Below are 19,782 nucleotides of genomic sequence, written 5' to 3'. Positions count from 1 at the left end.
GAAAAAACAGAGAAATAATTATGCTTGGGGACTTCAATAGTAGAACGGGATATCAGAAAAACAGTAGAGTAGTAGGACCTTTTGGAGAAATGGCAACTAATGATAATGGCGGTAGACTTATACACTTATGTGAGAGCTATGAGTTAAAAATTAGCAATGGATTCTACAAACATAAGGACATACATAGATATACCTGAATTCAACAAACACGCAATCTAAAATCAGTCATCGATTATATTATTAGTAAACAAAAATCTGTATTGCAGTGGAATGATGTAAGAGTTCTCCGAGGAATAACATGTGGATCCGATCACTACTTAGTAAGAGCGAAAATTTTGTTCCCACCTAAGATAATACACGGAGACCAAAACCTAGAAGACAAGCAAGACTTGCAGATAGTAGATACTCCGAAGTACAACTTCAATAGTTTTATTAATGATAGTACTAAACAGCTATACCAACGACGACTGGATGAAAAACTACGAGAAATAGAGAGACAAACATTTTCAGATATTTACGAGAATATTATTGCTAGTTTACACCAGGCCTCTAAGGAGACACTCGGGACACAGCAAAACAAAATTAGTAACAAAATATGGTGGAACGAAGAAATAGAATATATGGTAAAACAGAAAAAAGAACAGCATCTAAAATGGCTAAATACAAAAAATACTGAAGACCATCAAGCTTACAAAGAAGCCGATAGACAACTACGAAAAATGATAAAACAAGAAAAGAATAAAACATGGGATCAGAAATGTCAAGAAATCAATACATACATCGGAGGGAAGCAATGTACAGAGGTATGGAATTTTATACAATCAGTAAAAAATACAGGAAAAGACAAAGCACACATACACACCATAAAACCAAGACAATGGAAAGATCACTATGAAAGCTTGCTGACAGAGACAAGACAAGAATACCTGGCGAACTCCCCAACACAGTCAGTACATATACAAGGAGAGGAAGCGAGGGTAGACATCGAAACAGTAAGGAAGGCTGTAATGACCCTAAAGAATGGTAAATCCGCTGGACCTGAGGGAATCTATGCTGAAATGCTTAAGAATGGAACTCATAAACTATTTGAAATATTAACTTATGTGATCAATCAGTGTCTAAATGGACACCCAGTACCAGAACAATGGAGAACGGCATACATGTCCTCAATACACAAAAAGGGGGACAAAAGGAATTGTAATAATTATAGAGGCATATCGGTAACCAACACCCTGAGCAGACTGTATGGACGAATTTTGAGAAATATGATCGAGGAAGAATATAAGCACAATGAAGAGGAAGAACAAAGCGGGTTCCGTGCAGGAAGATCGTGCACCGATAACGTATTTTGTCTTAAACAAATAATAGAAAAAAGATCGGCTAAGAATCTAGAAACTCATATTACTTTTGTAGACCTGCAAAAAGCATATGACAACATCCCCTTAACAAAACTGTGGACAACGTTGAAAAGATCTAACATCAACCACACATTGATAAATGCTGTACAAGAACTATATAGAGACTCTAAGGCACAGATAAAAACAGGAAAATATCTAACGGAAGAATTCCTGGTTACAAAAGGCTTACGACAGGGATGCTGTATCTCACCAACCTTATTCAAGATATATGTTGCAGCGTCATTGGAAAGATGGAAAAGAAAGGTACATAGGATGAGTATAGAGCTTAGCAATGAATGTATATATACACTCCAGTTTGCTGATGACCAGGTAGTGCTAGCGACCGACAGGGAAGACATGCAGTACATGCTAAGAAAAGTGATAGAAGAATATAACGACTGGGGAATGAATGTCAATACAACAAAAACCAAATATCTTTGTATTGGAAACGAGTCAGATAACATAGACCTCGAAAACGGACAACATATTTCCTGCTGTCAAAGCTATGACTACTTGGGTGTTGCCTTTGACAATACAGGAACTGATACACGGGAAATAGAAAAACGAATCACTCAAGCAAAAAAAGTCTTAGGATGTCTCAATAGTATACTGTGGAGTAAAGAGATAACGAAAGGAAGGAAATTTAATATATATGAGACCATGATTAAAACTACTCTTCTTTATGGCGCTGAAACATGGAGAATTAGTGAAAAGAACAAAAAGCGAATAGAAGCAGTAGAGATGGATGCAATGAGAAGATCTTTAGGTATTTCCAGACGAGACCGAATCAGAAATGATGTAATAAAACAACGTATGGGAATAGAAGGAAATATAACTCAAGATATAGAGAAGAAACAATTAAGGTGGTATGGGCATGTTCAACGGATGCCAGCATCAAGACTCCCCAAAAAAGTAATAGAATGGCAACCAATAGGTCGACGGAAAAGAGGAAGACCCAGATTAGAATGGCAACACGGCGTAAACAAGTCCATGAGCGAAAGAAATTTAACAACAAACGACTGCGAAGATAGGAAGAGATGGTGTTTAGGTATCGGACAACGTCGAAAGACGTTCTAAACCGATGTATATATATTTTTGATAAAGACAATATTCCTCTAAGTAACAATAAAAAAAGTATTATTAATTCCGCCAAAAATTTACCGAAGAAGCGAGCTGTGTTTTGTTTTGGACTTGTCTGCATATAATTTTAAATAAGTAACGTTCTTTCTGTAATAAAAATGTTTATTATAATTTAAAATCATTTTAGTGTGTTTATCTTCACCCCAGTTAACTAAAAATCATTTTTATTAAGTAAAACCATAGGCAGTCAACTTCACCCCGAATGGGGTGACTGCCAGACTGCCGATGTTTTTCAACTAAAATTAAAGTTGACTTACATATATATTATACAAAAATATATTTATTTTGTTCTCTAGGAAATATCTTTAGTTGAAGTTGAAAAACAGTCAACTCCACCCCATTTTACGGTACGTGGTTCAACACAACAACCACAAATTTATTCAGAGCCGCAGTTTGCAAAATATAGATTGCCATAATGGTCGCCAGCATCCGAAACGAAGAGGCACTACAAGAAGAATAAAGAGAAAAAACAGAAATAATAACAATAAAAAATGAAGTAAGACAAGGAGATGCTCTCTCAACGGTACTATTTATTCGATCACTAGACAAGATAATAAAAAAGCGTCAAACGCAGAAACTATCAACAAGAATGCAGTACAAATAATAGGATATGCGGACAGATAAAAAGGCATTAAAGAAAACCTTCAAAGAAATAGAAAACGAAGCCAAACTGAGTGAACTGGAAATAAATGAAAATAAACCAAAACACATGAACGTAAGCAAAAAAAAAAGAAGATACAAATGACAGAACTAATAATAGATGCACACAGTGTCGAAGAGGTTGAAACATTCAAATATTTGCGAGTACTAGTCAACAAAAGAGATGAAAGTCTAGATATAAAAAGAAGAATTCAAGCGGGAAATACAGCGTTTTATATAAGTTAAAAATGTTTAGAGATAAGAAGATAAGTCGAAATACAAAAATGAAGATCTATAAAACGACCATTATTCATATCCTTATTTTATACCATTGACTAATCATATATATAAAATCATACTGAGAGCCTGGAATGAGGAACAAATCCCAGAAGAGTGGTGTATTGGGATCGTATGCCCGCTACACAAAAAGGGCGATGAATTAGAATGCAGAAACTATAGGGGAATAACCCTCCTTAACCCATTATCTCCCACTGGACCCATTTGGGGACAGCAAACAAAATTTCACTGCAGCGCCTTCTATTGAGAAATAGCAAGAGTTCACTACGGCAGAATGTTATTTTACATTGTTTTCTTCTTAACTTCTAGCGCTGATGTTTCTCAGTTCGATCAACTCAACAGCAGGTATAACTTTGTAAGCAAGGTCACACCTTTGTCTGGAAGAGCGGTACATGCTTTTACTAAAAGACACGTAAAATTAAAATTTCATTTGTAAGCAGTGTTTATTATATCGAAACGTGTAGTTGTGAGTATAAGTTATTGTGTTTTCAACAAATTTTATTGAGTTTGCTGAAATTGTGTACTACACAAGTTAGGTAAGTTAGGTATCCTCGTTTGGGGACACTGGGCGGAAGCCGTCTATATAAAATACGTTATTATTTTTACAATAAAATTTTATTATTTCAGTTTGTTATGGAACCAGAACATTTAGCACCAATATCTCCGAAAAGTTTTTATGGAAGGAAGTATCGTCATTTAGATGCTGCTTTACAAGATGTTGCTACAGCAAATATTGAACATGAAGTAGACATTGTTATTATACCGCCCAATGCTGACCCACAGACCGATGAAGAGGACTTTGACGAAAATGATTTAGAAGGTGTCGAAAATATATTTCCTACAGACGTAGTTGGTGAAATCGAGTTGCAGCATATAAACAGCAGTGATGAAGAAGAAAGTGAGGACGAAGACAGCTTGCCACTGTCTGAAAGGTTAAACAACTTGAAATCAAAACGGACCAAAAAAATTAAGATAAGTCAAAAATGGACTAAAAATTTTGTTGACACTAGTATGCCAACAACGTCCGGTTGGGCTGACCGTTTTGAAATTCTAAACAATGAACTGGAAAACTGTAGTACAGTTGAAGTATTTGAAAAGTTGTTCGATGATGAAATTTTTAACTATTTGATGCATCAAACAAATTTGTATTCATCACAAAAAAATAGGCATGACTTCTTTGTTTCAAAAGCTGATCTAAAACTTTTTGTGGCAATTTTACTCCTAACAGGCTATCATAAACTACCAAGCGAACGTAATTATTGGAGTCTTGATGAAGATCTTGGAGTGCCTGTAGTTGCAAACACTATGTCAAGGAACCGATTCCAGGAAATCAAAAGGTATATTCACTTAGTAGATAACGATAATCTGGATACCCACGACAAAATGGCTAAATTGCGACCTCTAATGTCACTTTTAAATCAAAGATTTCAACAATGGGGCGTTTTACATGAAAACCTGTCAATCGACGAAGCTATGGTAAAGTTTTATGGTCGGCATTCCAGTAAACAATATATAAAGGGAAAACCAGTACGCTTTGGATATAAGAACTGGATGCTGTGCAGTTCCACAGGATATTGTTATGCCTTTGACACTTATTGTGGTGCTAAAGGAAATCCTCAAGTTAACGATTTACCGTTAGGATCTCGGGTAGTTCTTGATCTTCTCAAAATTATTGCTGTGCCTTCTGATCATGTAATTTTTTTTGACAATTATTTTAGTAGCCATGGTTTACTAAAAATGCTGAGACAACAAGGTTATCGTGCCACTGGTACGATAAGAGAAAATCGAACTAAAAAATGTCCGATGACAAAAGTGCAAATATTCAAAAAGAAAGAGAGAGGTTCATTTGAACACTATTATGATAGTGAGTCAGCGCTTCTTTTTATTAGGTGGCAAGACAATAACACTGTCTCAATTGTTACCAACTACGACAAACTGCAACCTATTAGTACGGTCAAGCGCTGGTCATCAGTAGCCAAACAGAAAGTAGATGTGCAACAACCACACATTTTCAGTATGTATAATAAATGCATGGGTGGAGTTGATTTACACGACCAGGCAGTAAGCAACTACAGGATTTCTGTTAGAGGTAAAAAATGGTGGTGGGTACTGTTTACAAACATGATCAACATGACTGTTGTCAATGCCTGGAGACTGTTTCAATTAGCAAATGATGATCCAATCTCATTGTTAGAGTTTGAACGAATTATAGTACGCTCTTATTTAGCTTGCAATGAAAAATCGACAAAACCGAAAAACCGACCTTCTGCGCAATTACCACCAACTGTACGACGTCATGAGGGAGGTCATTTTCCAAAAAAATTAGACCAACAGCGACGGTGTACCCAGTGTCACAAAAAAGCAAGGTGGAGTTGCACAAAATGCACAGTGGCCCTTTGCATTGAACGGGACTGTTTTAGAGTTTATCATTCCTAATATGTTTATTGAAAAAATCTCTGTTGTTTATTTTGCAGTAGGTACTGATTGATTTTTGTTTAGTTTTAATCATTATTGTATTTTACTTTGTACTTAAAAATAATAAATAACGTAATGTAAAACTTTAACTTTTTTTAACACTTTATCCCATTGTCCCTATTTGGGGACATATATATATATATATATATATATATATATATATATATATATATATATATATATATATATATGTTGTATACCGTAAGTTATTAAGTATGACTTACATTTAATTTTTTGCTTATAATAATACCCTTATTAAGATTCAGTAAAAATTTTTAAATTTTTTTCAAAAAAATTTCTTGGGTTTTAATGGGTTAATACAGCATACAAAATATTTTCGAGTATTTTATATGGTCGCCTGAGTGCATATTCAGAGGAGCTTCTTGGCGAATATCAAAGTGGTTTTAGGCCTGGTCGATCAACAACAGACCAGATCTTTGTGCTAAGGCAAATACTGGAAAAAACCAATGAATTCATTATGGACACATACCATCTTTTCGTAGACTTCAAATCGGCCTATGGTAGTGTCCTAAGAAATAAATTGTATGAAGCCATGGAGGAATTCCACATTCCCGATAAACTGATGAGATTGGTTAAGGCTACAATGGAGGGATACCCAAAGGTCGAGGCTCTTTTATAGGGCTGTAGCACCAATGATGATGATGATAAAACGACCATAAGACCAATAGTAGTATATGCTGCAGAAACATTTACATTAATAGCAAGAGAAGAAGAGCAATTGAAAGTTTTTGAGAGGAAGATTATCAGAAAAATACTGGGACCAAAGATGGACAACGAAGAGGATGCAAGACAATGGATGAATCACGAAATACAAGAACGGATGGGTGAAGAGAACATAGTTAGAGCAATAAAAGCACAAAGAATTAGATATGATGGACACATAATGAGAAGATAGAAGAGCAATAACGGAATGGATACCACCAGGTAAAAGAACCAGAGGCAGACCTAAACTGAGATGGAGAAAACAAGTGGAAGAAGACTTAAGGAGTATGAAAATTAGAAATATAGAAAGGACAATCAATGAGAGAGAAGAATGGAAAAACGTACAGCAGAAAATAACAGCTTCAGCTTCTTTGGGAGCATATAGCTTGTATGTATGTATATATATATATATATATATATATATATATATATATATATATATATATATATATATATATATATATATAAGAATTACTGGATATTAGTGACTGTCAATATAAACAAACAACACAGTTTATTAGGGTTGCAGTCAGAAAATTGGCCGGGATGTTAATGAAACACTCTTATGACTTTTTGTCTAGCTTTCGGAATGGTTTTATTTCTTTTTCAAGACACTGTAATAAGAAAAAGTGTAAATATTTATAAAACATCACAAATCTTCAGTGCAACTTACTAGTCGTTGAAATTATTTATAAAAGCATAGACACTCAACATTAATAACACACACATAAAATATAAAATAGTGGACAAAATACATTTTAAAATTCTTTAAAATTTAGGTAAAAATAGTAAAAATTTTGTTGTCATCTTTTACTGGTGTGTTTTAACTCTGGCACATAGAGAACAAGAAGAAAAAATCCTATGATTAAAAAGTAATTAGGTGTATTTAATATGATATTTCTTTTTAATAAATACTAGAGGCCCATCTTAGGTGATTTTAATTTTTAAACCTGTCTTAATGGTATGCAACATGTTATGCATATAACTGTAATTTGTGTGGGTACGGGTACAGGTAGATATTAATTTTATTTTGGACTTGTTGTTATTGTTACTTACTGGAAAAACATTATATTCGAAATTAAAAATGCAATAAAACAAATATTGTTTATTTACAAACAAAATGTCGTTTAAAATTTTATCGATATAACAATATTGCACGTTGTGTAAAAGTTGTAAATTGTATAATATTTATCTAATAGTCACACTCTACTATACGAAAAAGTTACTTGACATCTCCAAAACCTTTTGTTTTATTTTTCGTGTTGCCGCACACTATTCTTATTTATCATGTACAGTCAATACAGTTATGAAATCTTCTACTACTAGTATCCAGAGTTCTAGCCAACCTTTCGTGCAATTGTTGGGCAAGAGACGTCGTTCTATCCGCTGGTAAACAAAGGCAGATTTTTCGCTCAGATTCGTCGGTGTCTGAGTTACAAGGAGAACCATTTTTAGAAGCTATATGATACTTACTTTCCTGGTAGCTTTTCCTGTAGTAACCCTTTCCGTTTTCTTGGCATTTTCTACACTTTTGACAAAACTTAACTGATCTATCTAAGCTGCCACAATTTGCGCTATTTTCTGAGAAATATCCGTCGTACAGGGAGCAAACTGTACAAGTTCTTTTGTGTATTTTTTCCGACCTACAATCGCAATCTGCGTACTGAGTTATTAAGTTTCCAGAAGCATCTGCGCTGTTGGTCATACAATAACAGTAAGGTTTATTGGTAGCTTTGAATTCCTCCTCAGATTTTAACACTACGTTAGGGTTATTTCTTAAGATAAGATCATCAGAGACTTTGACATACTTAAATGGTGGTTTTGGCTTCTTTTTCTTACCAGGTACATACCTTTGAGCTCGGCTGAAACCTACGGAATGACAAACTTTTCTTGGTAATCCTTTATTTTCTGAGAAAGGTTTGCAGATCATCGCTTTGGGGTTGATCAAAGTTACGTTAGCGTGGTCGCACTCTGGATCTATTATAGTTTCTTCAACGGTAGTTTTGGAACTCGTTTCTAACTTCGGCGCTATGGTACCCGGGAAGATTTCAGTAGGTTCCATTAGAAGATCTACGTTGACTCCCATAATAGAGTTTCTAAATGACGAAGGGTATAGAAGTTCATCTAAAGTTGTTCTGAATGTGGCTAGAACGCGGCCTTCATCACACGATTTCCACTGGATCAACTCTGCGTAGAACCATTCGTTGTTAAGACGTCTTTGTAACTCGTTCAGACGTCGATCCTGGTCGAAAATCTTCGAAAATACGAATTTTTCGTAGAAAATAAGCGGAAATGCCGGTCTGCAATTTCTGGTCTGCACTGAGGATCCAAACATATGGATCTGCAACGAAACTTTCCCGTTCGAACACAGCCACACTCCAGGACACGATATCCTCTGCACGTCGAGCTCAACTTTCACTAAAAACCCTTTTCGAGACATTCTCAGACAGAAATTTCACAATAAAAAACGTAAAAAACTACACCAAGGCGGAGAAAAACATGGTGCCCGCATCACTTTTGGCAATCGTGTGACAATTTTGAGAGGAATCATAAGGTTGTTTCCTTATATTTAGGTTAACGGAATGTCTTATCACGTCAGTCTTATTGACAAATCGATACTTTTGCATAGCAACGAATAACCATAACTTTCACCGAGTTGTAAGCGCGCAAAGTAGGCCAAAAAGAATCGAACTCATAGTTCGAGGGCCAGCGGTTTTCATAGTCGTGCATTTTTTGTCAATTTTCTTCTTGTAGTTGCGATTGGTCATTTTGTATGGGCGAAATAGTTTTGTTGTCTATACCGAGAACTACTTTGCAGATTTTACAGTCTTTTATTTTCATTTTTTAAATATTTCCTTAGTCTCGTACCTTATATATTCCTAAACTAATAGTAAAACAAGACTGGCAAGTAAGAAATTCGCAAAACAACCTCCAAAGGTACACTGTACAGAGACATCACGATGGAATTAATTTCTAATACATAAAATAATTCAATTCTAAAAAATATAATCAAATAATGATGCCGTTGGAATCTTGGAATTTCTCAACAGTTTACGGTCTAAAATTTGAGCATTGCCAATGAGTCACTCTCTTCAATTAATTGTTGGACCATAGTATAGTGTACAAACAAAGAGAAAATAACAAATTATTAATAAATACTTCTTCTTTTTCTTCCTTCTTATATTTAGGCTTTAAAGCCTGTTTCTTCTTCAATATTAGCCTAATAAATTGTTTAAATTATCGCACCATCTTTTTCTTGGTCTGCCAATACTTCTTCGTCCATTTGGCGACTTATCTTGTGTTATTCGTACTATCCTATCTTTTGCCATTCTACTAATGTGTTCGTTCCACTCCTGTTTCTGTTTTGTCACCCATCCATTTATGTCTTCTATACTGCATGGTCTTCTTGTTTCTGTTGTTGCTTCTTCAATGTTGTTTTTAATTTTCTCCCAGCTCGCGTTTATATCTTCGATGTCGTATATTTGGTTCAGCTGTATCTTCTATGTTAGCCTCCTTTGGCACATTTTCTTGTAGAGTCGTTCCACGGTAATTCTACATTAAATTTTTCCTCGGTGGTTTCCTGTAGAGAATTTTTTGGTGTTATTTTCATTCTTATTTTTGCTAGAGTTCTCCATTTGCGTTGACATGGTTTTCATTAAATCTTTGTTTTACTCATGGAACAATGTTATTTCTGATTCGTGCATTAAAGTCACCCATAAGAATTAAGGGTTCTTCATGAGATATTTCATCCAGGATGGTTTATAATTGTTCGTAAAATGCCTCTTGTTCCTCCTTAGGTTTGCAGTTCTCGGAGCTATAGATAAATATGACATTTAATTTTTGTCATTTCATTGTGATGTTCATACGTATTATTCTTTCGGAGATATAACGGCAGTTATTTATGTTGTCTTTAAATTTTGTATGGACAAGTATACCCACGCCTGCTCGTGTTCGTTCTTCTTTCTTCACTCCACTGTATGCTGGAAAATATTAATAAATACGAAGCAAATTAAAATTCTTCGAATCTACAGTTACTACATACAGTGTGTAAAAGCCAAATGGAATAAATTCATTATTTAGGTTACTGTACATATTTATAAAAAATCCCGAAACACGTCAAATTTAAATTATAACTTGACATTCTTTAACGTGAACATGCAACCCCTACCTTCAACCTCCTTAGAATGACAGGTACAACCCCAATTTTTAAAATAGGAAGTATAAGCTTGTGATATATCGTTTGAAAGGTCTTTTCATTCTCCATTCAAAAATGTTGTCGCTTTCAAGTTTATTAAGATTAATTAAGATAAAATAAATTAAAATCATGTAGTTACCGAAATTCGCTACAATACAATCAAAAACTAAAATGTAATGCAAAACGTAATAAAATGTAGAACACGAAAAAGAACTATGAATGTTAATGAAGTAGATGTTTAAAATGTTCACCGCGAACGTCTTGGCAACATCCTAATCTCAAATAAAACTGTCTTCTAACATTATTTAACATAACAGGCGTGATCGACCTAATCGCAAGCGTTATTCGTTCTTTTAAGTCATTTAAATCAGAAGGTTTAGTTTTGTACACATGGATCTTCACATATCCCCATAAAAATAAATCTAATAATGTAAGATCAGGTGATCGCGCTGGCCATTCAATCGATCCTCGCCTCCCTATCCACCGATTGGGAAATATTGTATCGAGGTACTGCCGGACATTAAGTTGGTAATGTGGTGGTGCTCCATCCTGCTGAAACCATATCGTATTCGCTGGAACTTGAGGGTTTCCTGGATCAGGATATAAATTTGCCAACGTTGGAATGACATCATTTTGAAGTAGTGCCAAATAATTGTTGCCATTCAAGTTGCCCTCAATGAAAAAGGGACCAATGATATTGTTTCCTACAATCCCTGCCCAAACATTAACCTTTTTAGGGTATTGAGTGTATTCTTCTCTCATCCAGTCAGGATTTTCCGTGGCCCAGTAGCGGCAATTTTGCCGATTAGCATGACCGTTAAGTGAAAAAGTACACTCATCAGAAAACATAACGTCTTCTAATTGGATAATATTGTTATCCAACATGTCCATCATTTGTTCACAAAAAAAGTTCTCCTATCAAAATCGTCTTCCATGAGCTCCTGAGTAGGTATCATCTTATAGGGATGCAATTTATTTTCTTTTAATATGTTTACTATCGATGTATGGCTAGCATTGAATGTAGTGGATGCCTGTCTACTCGATGTATGTGGATTTTCCTGAAACTCAAGCAACACATCTAATTTGAGTTTATCACTCAGTGCATTGGCAGCTGCTTTTTTTATCTGCCTTACATGACCAAACTCGCGAAACTGCTTCTCTATTTTACTTATTGTTCCTTGGGATATAGGCGGTAAATTAGGAAATTTCTCATGAAAGAGGCGAGTTACTTCCTGTTGTGTTCGGGTGTTATCTCCGTAACCAATCATTTGTAAAACTGTTATTTTATGCATTTCCGTTAATCTAACCATTTTTTAGAATTGAATTGCACGGACTTTTTACTTAAATTAAAATACTGACAACTTAAATAAAACAATTTACTAATGCGTGTTAAAATAACGTTGCCACAGAAATTCTTTAAAGTTTTTTACTGGTTACCATCTAAAAACCACATTGCTATGGTTTTTGTTCACTTTCTCATTATCAAGACCTAAACAGGAAATAAGTTTTGAGTATATTTTAGCGAAAAGACCTTTCAAACGATATATCACAAGCCTATACTTCCTATTTTAAAAATTGGGGGTTGTACCTGTCATTCTAAGGGGGTTGAAGGTAGGGGTTGCATTTTCACGTTAAAGGATGTCAAATTATAATTTAAATTTGACGTGTTTCGGGATTTTTTATAAATATGTACAGTAACCTAAATAATGAATTTATTCCATTTGGCTTTTACACACTGTATATACAAACTTTTTGGTTCAAAAAGTACAAAAGATTAAAGAGACCATTTTTGGAAAATTTAAAACCAGCAGATTTAATATTCTTTTTTTTATTATAATTAATATTATTTTTATTTCCAGTATCATACATTGAAGCGGCAAGTTAGCACAGCGTCGCACCATCTCAAGAACGAACGACTCAGAGGAAAAAGAATGGACGAACAATTCGCCGAAAAGGAAGCTCTTTGTGCCCAGTACACAGAAGACGTCGCTGCTTTACAAAAGAAGTTGGAAGAAGTGAAAAGCTCGGCCATGACATCCGAAGAGAGGATCAAGAGCATAGAAAAGATAATCGAACAGGAAGAGAAGTTGTACAATATCAATTTGGCCGATATTGAGAAAACCAACGGAGTGCTGTTCAGGTCGGAGCAGACGTTGAAGGAGCAACGTGAGATTGGTAAGAATTTGGCAATTGAAATAGATACTGGAGCCTGTACGACTGCTCAGTTGAGGAAGCATATCCAGACGGAACGGAAAGAGTTGGAAAGAATCAAGGAGGTTGTGTACGAGATGGTAAGTCTGTTCATAAAAATATTCATTGAACTAATTCAAACTGTCTAATAAATTTAGTAATTAATTTAAATTATTATGGGCTGCTACGAATTTTAGCGATATTGACAGATGACAGTGACACAAAGTTGTTGTAATTTTCTGCACAGTTGTTAATACAGTGGAACCTCGATTATCCGTCAGGGCACCGGACCAAGGGTATGACGGATAATCGAAAAGACGGTTAACAGAACATTAAAAAAAATAAAAATTCATAGTATAACTCTCAAATTTTATTTGTATGTTTTATTTGACAATATATGAGGGATTTATGTTAGTATAGTCGAATCAATTTGATTTAAAATATTCCGAAATCTTTGTTTTATTGTTACTTCACATTTTGTTTTTTGTTTGTAAAATCATCAAATCTATTATTTGCTTCTTCTTGCCGAGAATACCACTCGATAAATTGTTGTATATGCGATGCAGCTTCTCCAGCTTCTTTACGCAAATCTTTGTGAGTTGCAATAGCATCATCAACATCGCCACCGTGAAAGTCTGCGTCAGCTTCTGAATCAGTTTAGTCTGCCCCTGTTGCCATTTTAACGATTTCATCATCTATCAGCAAGCGATAGCCGTTTGCGTCCTCACCACAAATTAACGATTCGTTAATTTCCATCGTCACTTCGCAGCATACCGGCTTAAGGATGGGCAGTTTTTTACTTGCAAGTATTGTCGAACGTCCAGTATAAAAAATTAAAAAATAAGATGTTAGAAAAATAGATAAACAAATTTTGGTTATATTTATGCCCTTGAAACAACGTAGTTTTTTTGCTGTACCAATCAATAATAAAGAAAAGCGATGGTCACCACTTGCATTTGAATACACTGTGATTCGTTGCTTTTCCGTTTTAAATTCGGGTGCATATTGATCGCGTGTCAAACCATATTCATCGATCATAGCTTGAAACTTTCTTTTATATTCGTTAACTACTTCAATACTTGCGGCGCTCAATTTTTCACCTTCAATTTTCAGTTCTCGTATACCTTGGCGATTTTTGAACTTTTCCAACCGAACGCTGCTTCCTTTGAATGAGGCATTCAATTTCATGTTGAAAACAACGCTTTTTCGGCAACAATAATTGATCCAGACAAAGAAACTCCTTCGCTTTTTTTTGAACGGACCACAAATACAAAGCCGTGTTGAGTGATTCATTTGTGGCTTTTTTCATTGTCTTACAATGTTTTACCCGGCCATCCAACGGTTCCATTTGCGAAGCATACTTTTCAATTCATTTAGCATTTTTCTTTAAATCATTGATTGTTGTTCTCGGAACATCATACTTTTTGCTCAATGTGACAGCAGAAACACCTTTCTTTAGTTCTGCAATAATTTCTATTTTTTTTTTTTTAATTGACAAAACAAATCGTTTTCTTTTTGATATTCCAGATGTGGAATGCTCCATTTTTTAAAACTCAATGCATCAAACGACTAAGTGCCACAATCAATGTTCGAATTTGAATCAAACTGAACTATAGTGACACACAGATATTGACTGTAATAATTATTATTGTGCTGTGCGTTTTTATTTTCGGCTTGCGATTCTAAAAATTGAACTCTAAAAGCACGGTATCATTTATCATTACCTATTTAAATTGAAATTTAACCCAGAGCCCTGAATAAGAACAAAAATTATTTACATAAAAAAAATGCGGTGGTGTACGTGTACATTTCAACGAATTTCGTTTAGCTTATCGCAATGCTCAAACAAAATGAATTAATGACTAAAATTTTACTTATGTAGTCAATATAACTTATGTATGGACCCTGACGGTTAACAGAGGTGACGGTTAATAGAGAGACGAATAATCGAGGTTCCACTGTAACAGAAAATTAGTTTATGGGTTATACTAAGGAATTTATACTAAAGCATTGGTCAAGGAAACAAAACTTTAAGACCAATTTTGAACGAAACACAGAGGATATAATAAAAACAAGGCAAATTTAAAACTTTTAACGGTGTTTTTTGACGAAAAACATTTTAAATCCAAAAAAAAAACTATTTTAGAAGACTAATTTTGTCTTCGAAGTCACTTCGAGTGCTATCTCTGCTAGAGAGGTTGGCAATCATGATGGCTACTCATTGCCCTCTGACGGACAAGAAATTGTGATTACTTTTATCATTTGTACTTACCTTTGCTGTTCTTGCGAAAACTCAATACTATTTAAAAAAACACTGCAATATCAGCTTGGATATTGGATATCAGCTTGAATATTTAAACTTTATTATTATAGTTTTATGAAGAAAGTTTTTTTTTATAATTATGTTTATTTACCATCTACATCATTACAAAGTATTAAGTAAATGTGTTACCGGTTTTGGGCGTGAAGGAGAGACATCCAATGATGCCTCACCTTATTCTATTTTGGTTTTGTTTTGAAGTAGGTCTTGAGGCCAGGTTCTATCTAGTCTTCTTGTGGCTGGACCATTGTTGAATAATTCCCTTACTAGCTCATTTTCATGGTGAATGGTACGTTCATTTGTGACTCCGTGGCTCTATGAATTTCTTCTCTGATGAAAGGAATCTTTAAGTCGTAGTGAAGTGTTTGAGTACTTACGTACCATGGTGCATCCACTATCGATCTTAGCACTTTAGACTGGACTCTTTGGATAATATTCAGTGACGTTGGCTTCGCACAGACCCTGGCTTTATATAGAAGAATTTTGTTTTGGACGTTAAGTTTTGATTTGCGTCCAAGAAGCCAATACATTTGCCGAAATTTTAAGTCGAGCCGCCTTCTTTTGGTCTGGATATGTTTCTTCCAAGTGAGACGTTGGTCAAGATGGAGGCCAAGATATCTAGCGTCTGTTACTGTTGGTATTCTTACATTTTCCATTCTTACAGGTGCGCATATGTTGTGACGGTTGATAAATGTTATTTGAGTTGATTTTGTTTTATTTACTTTTGTTCTCCATTTCGTATACCAATCACTGAGTATGTTCAGATGATGTTGCAGGTTTTGTGAGGTTTGTATGGGATCTTTATTTACAGCTAGTATTGCTACGTCGTCAGCAAAGGAAGCGATTGTAGTATTATTAGTCTCTGCTATATCGGCTGTGTAGAGTGAGAAAAGCAGCGGTCCTAGAACACTACCCAGCGGGATTCCGTAGTTGATAGGACAGAGGTTGGATTGTTGGTCTTTGAATTTTACAGAGAAATAACTATTTGATATGTAGGATTTAAGTAGGAGGAAATAGTTACTGGATAGTGCTATTTTTACTTTGTAAAGCAGACCTCTGTGCCAGACTTTGTCAAACGCTTGTGACATGTCTAGAAATACAACGTTGCAATATTTCTTTTCTTTAAGACTTTTTAATATTTCATTTATCATTTGATGGACTTGTTGGGTAGCGGACTGATTTTACCGAAAACCAAACTGACGTTTTGGAAATAATGTTAGGAACTCATGATCTGCGTTGAGGAGTTGGGAGTAGGCTGATGTATTTATTTTATTTTTTAAACATAATTTCTTTTGTAGGAATTTAGAATTGACGAATGCGAAAAGAAGCTGTATGAGCTATCAGAAGTCAAATATGTCGAAGTGTCAGAAGAGAAACAACAAAAACTAGATGAATTGGAGAAGACATTGAGTGATTACAAAGAGGTAAGAGCTTTAAATATTGTTTGTGGATATATGAGAATAAGAGCTAAAAGGATTCTTAATTTGATGTTTTTTTTTTCTCTTTTAGTTACAACATTCGCTGCAAATCCAGGTGGACCGTTTACGGGAAGAGATGCGTCGACTGACCACCGTCATAGCCGCGGACAAAGAAGTACTGGAAACTTTAAAGAACAAGTGCGAAAATTTCTTATTGGTGTACGAAATCAGCCAAAAGCAAATCGCAGTTGCTAAGCGGTCGATCCAAGAAAAGCAAGTGGAAGAGAATATGATGCGTCTCAGAATCAATCAGATCGAAAAGGATAAGAAGAAAGAAGAGAAACAGATATTTAATTTAGAAAGATTTAAACTTAATATTGAGCAGGTGTGTATGTTTATTATGGTTTTTCTTTCTTTGTCTAATTTTCTTCTCATCTGCTATTTTCGTTTAGCGGTTCCTTAGAATTTCTCTTTCAAAAGTTTATCGTGATTTATAAATGTGAAAATAAAGATACAGAGGGAAACTTTTTTTAGGCTATGAAAGAGAGACAGTTAGAAATCAACACTCAAAAATTGATCCTCTTAACGAAGAAACGTAGCCTAGAGGAAGACAAAGGAAGACTAAAGGCCGACATCAATGTACGCAAATTAAAGATCGATCAGTACCAGAAAAAGTACCATTTGGCATTGACCGGTTTAGGCAAGGACGAAGAAGGCCAGCCGATGACGGTGACTCACTTTAAAATCAAAAACGCACAGGAAAAGTTCTTTTTGCAACAAGAAGGGGATGAATTGGATAAGAAAATAAAGACCGCGGAACAAGAAATCGTTGCGTTGGAAAACACGTTGAAGATCATCAATATGACCAATGCATCGTTTAAAAATAGTCTTGCGCCAGTAAAAGAAAACGGTGAGTATCATTGTTTTGCTAATTTTAAAACGTTTTTTCGAACCATTCTAAAAATAATCTAAGATATAGAATATCCAGGCGTGTTTTTCTTTATATTTTCTATCAGAAATTATATCGACCTACTGAACATAAATTGCTCACCCTGTATACACAGAATATATTTTTCACCAACAAGTTTGTTCGTTTTTTTTAAGATCCCGAGCTGAACGAGATGAAAGAACTTCAAGAACAACTAAAGGCAACAACAAATGAACTGAAGAAGTATAGAAATGATGTTACTGTAAAACAAAAGGAACTGAATGGTAAAGTTATACTTTTTTTAACTGCTTTATTGTTTATTTGCAGAAATAGTTAGGTGATAACTTCAGTAATAATAATCTTTCCTCTTAAATAGGTCGGGAATATTAATAAAAGAATTAAAATATTTAAAAATAACTAAAAACATCGTTTTCTCTACTTTCCTTGCTTATAACTTTAAAACAATTCATTTTGGAGCCAAGTTTTAATGAAATAAAACAGCGGCAATTAAATTTTCTATAAGATACGGCTGGTTAATAATGGTTTAATTTATTACCGTTGCTGTAAAATAGCAATAAATACAAAAAAGGGAGGGAAACAATCCTTTCTTATTCAATGTTTTTCAACAGTTAGATTACCTACACAAACAATGCCTACACCTAGATTGATCAGGCAATTTTTGTTTTAGGGTTTTTTTAAGAAATCGACAAAAAAGTGTAGTATGAGTGCGGAATGCGTGATCGAGCATTATGTCATTTATTTTATGATGCCGAGACATACACCACACAACCACAACAACAAATAGTTTATTTTTAATTCTTTTTATTAAAGTACAAAGCGTCTGTGACAAATTATCTATAATATGAAATTATATTTGATAAATTGGCCACTAATATGCGATGTAGAAACATATTTTTACTATAAAAGTATTATAAGCAGGTATAATTATAAATCAGAGATAATACATCGATAGATAATGATATTGCTGTCATGCCCGCCACGATGTAGACAACCCAAAATGTAGTATATATTAGAAAAATTTCATTAAACAATAACATCCTTTGCTGATAATTAAAAACTCTTTTTTGTATACTACTTTTAAGATAATTACCGTTTTTAACATACTGGAATGTAATAGGTAGAAATATTTTATGTACCTACAAAGTATTTCAACTTCTTAATCTTAATTCATATTCAATCAACCACAATTGCGATTTATTATGGACAAGATATTTAATATTACATTTTATTAACTAAATATATGTGGGAACCAAAATTTAAGCCAAAAAAGCTGCATGTCGATCACATAAACAAATTATAAAGATTTTGAGTTTGTGGCTCAGAAGTACAATAAAACTTTTTTTGACTAGAAGCTCTAATAGATTTATAATTCAATACATCCTTTAAAGGAAGACAGAGGAATGGGAAAGACTAAAATTAAGATTCCTCAGTGGTGTAAGCAATTTTTTATATTCTTACATTAAAATATTTTGTTAATAATAATCATTCAATTTCCAGAATTGGACAAACAACACAAAGAACTGGAAGCTGTCCTTCACGATAACGAGGCCATTGTACAGCAGCTGGAGGACGAAATTTTTAGCGTCAAGAAACAAGAAATCGACAAAACGGAGAAGCTGAAGAGGGTCGAATGCGAATTGAAGAAACTATCAAAACAACTATTCGCTAAAGACAGACAAGATATTTATAAATATATCGTAAGTTATATCGTATTTTTGTTTCAATCAAGTTCTTCATGATATTCACGTTTCTTATATTGGACGTAGTATCGGGTCCTTAGACAAAGAAAGAAAGGGGAACTTAATCGTATGGAATTGACTGAAGCCTAAACCGGCGCCAGCAAGGTTGCCAGGTCATACTTTATTTCTTCAGTAGATTGAGAATAATACATATTTTGTATTAGATTGATAGAGTTTCAGTAAAGTTGAAATCAGTAAATCTACTGAAAAATCAGTAGACCTTGTAACCTTGTGAGAGATAGTAATGGGCAACGTAACAAAAACATGCGGTCACATCGAAACTGGTTTCACTTTTCGAAT

The 19,782-nt window shown here is 34.4% G+C and overlaps 2 protein-coding genes across 2 annotated transcripts in view; one reads left to right on the top strand and one right to left on the bottom strand.

Annotated features, from left to right (window-relative positions):
- The window catches only part of LOC140448661 (coiled-coil domain-containing protein 39-like), a 28,428-nt gene that overhangs the window by 7,270 nt on the left and 1,376 nt on the right, over positions 1 to 19,782 (top strand). Inside the window, exons 4-9 of the mRNA XM_072541769.1 lie at positions 12,726 to 13,157; positions 16,675 to 16,800; positions 16,886 to 17,179; positions 17,329 to 17,704; positions 17,899 to 18,006; positions 19,241 to 19,440. Of these exons, the coding sequence (XP_072397870.1) occupies positions 12,726 to 13,157; positions 16,675 to 16,800; positions 16,886 to 17,179; positions 17,329 to 17,704; positions 17,899 to 18,006; positions 19,241 to 19,440 (1,536 nt within the window). The remainder of the gene's footprint in view (positions 1 to 12,725; positions 13,158 to 16,674; positions 16,801 to 16,885; positions 17,180 to 17,328; positions 17,705 to 17,898; positions 18,007 to 19,240; positions 19,441 to 19,782) is intronic.
- On the bottom strand, positions 7,762 to 9,322 carry LOC140448662 (uncharacterized). The gene has a single exon (XM_072541770.1). It carries the CDS (start codon positions 9,109 to 9,111, stop codon positions 7,957 to 7,959), a length of 1,155 nt encoding a protein of 384 aa, XP_072397871.1. The 5' UTR covers positions 9,112 to 9,322; the 3' UTR covers positions 7,762 to 7,956.

This window comes from Diabrotica undecimpunctata, chromosome 8, assembly GCF_040954645.1.
Source record: "Diabrotica undecimpunctata isolate CICGRU chromosome 8, icDiaUnde3, whole genome shotgun sequence".
Lineage (NCBI taxonomy): Eukaryota > Metazoa > Arthropoda > Insecta > Coleoptera > Chrysomelidae > Diabrotica > Diabrotica undecimpunctata.
The sequence above is the reverse complement of the archived record's forward strand: the minus strand, read 5'-3'. Positions and strand labels throughout refer to the sequence as shown.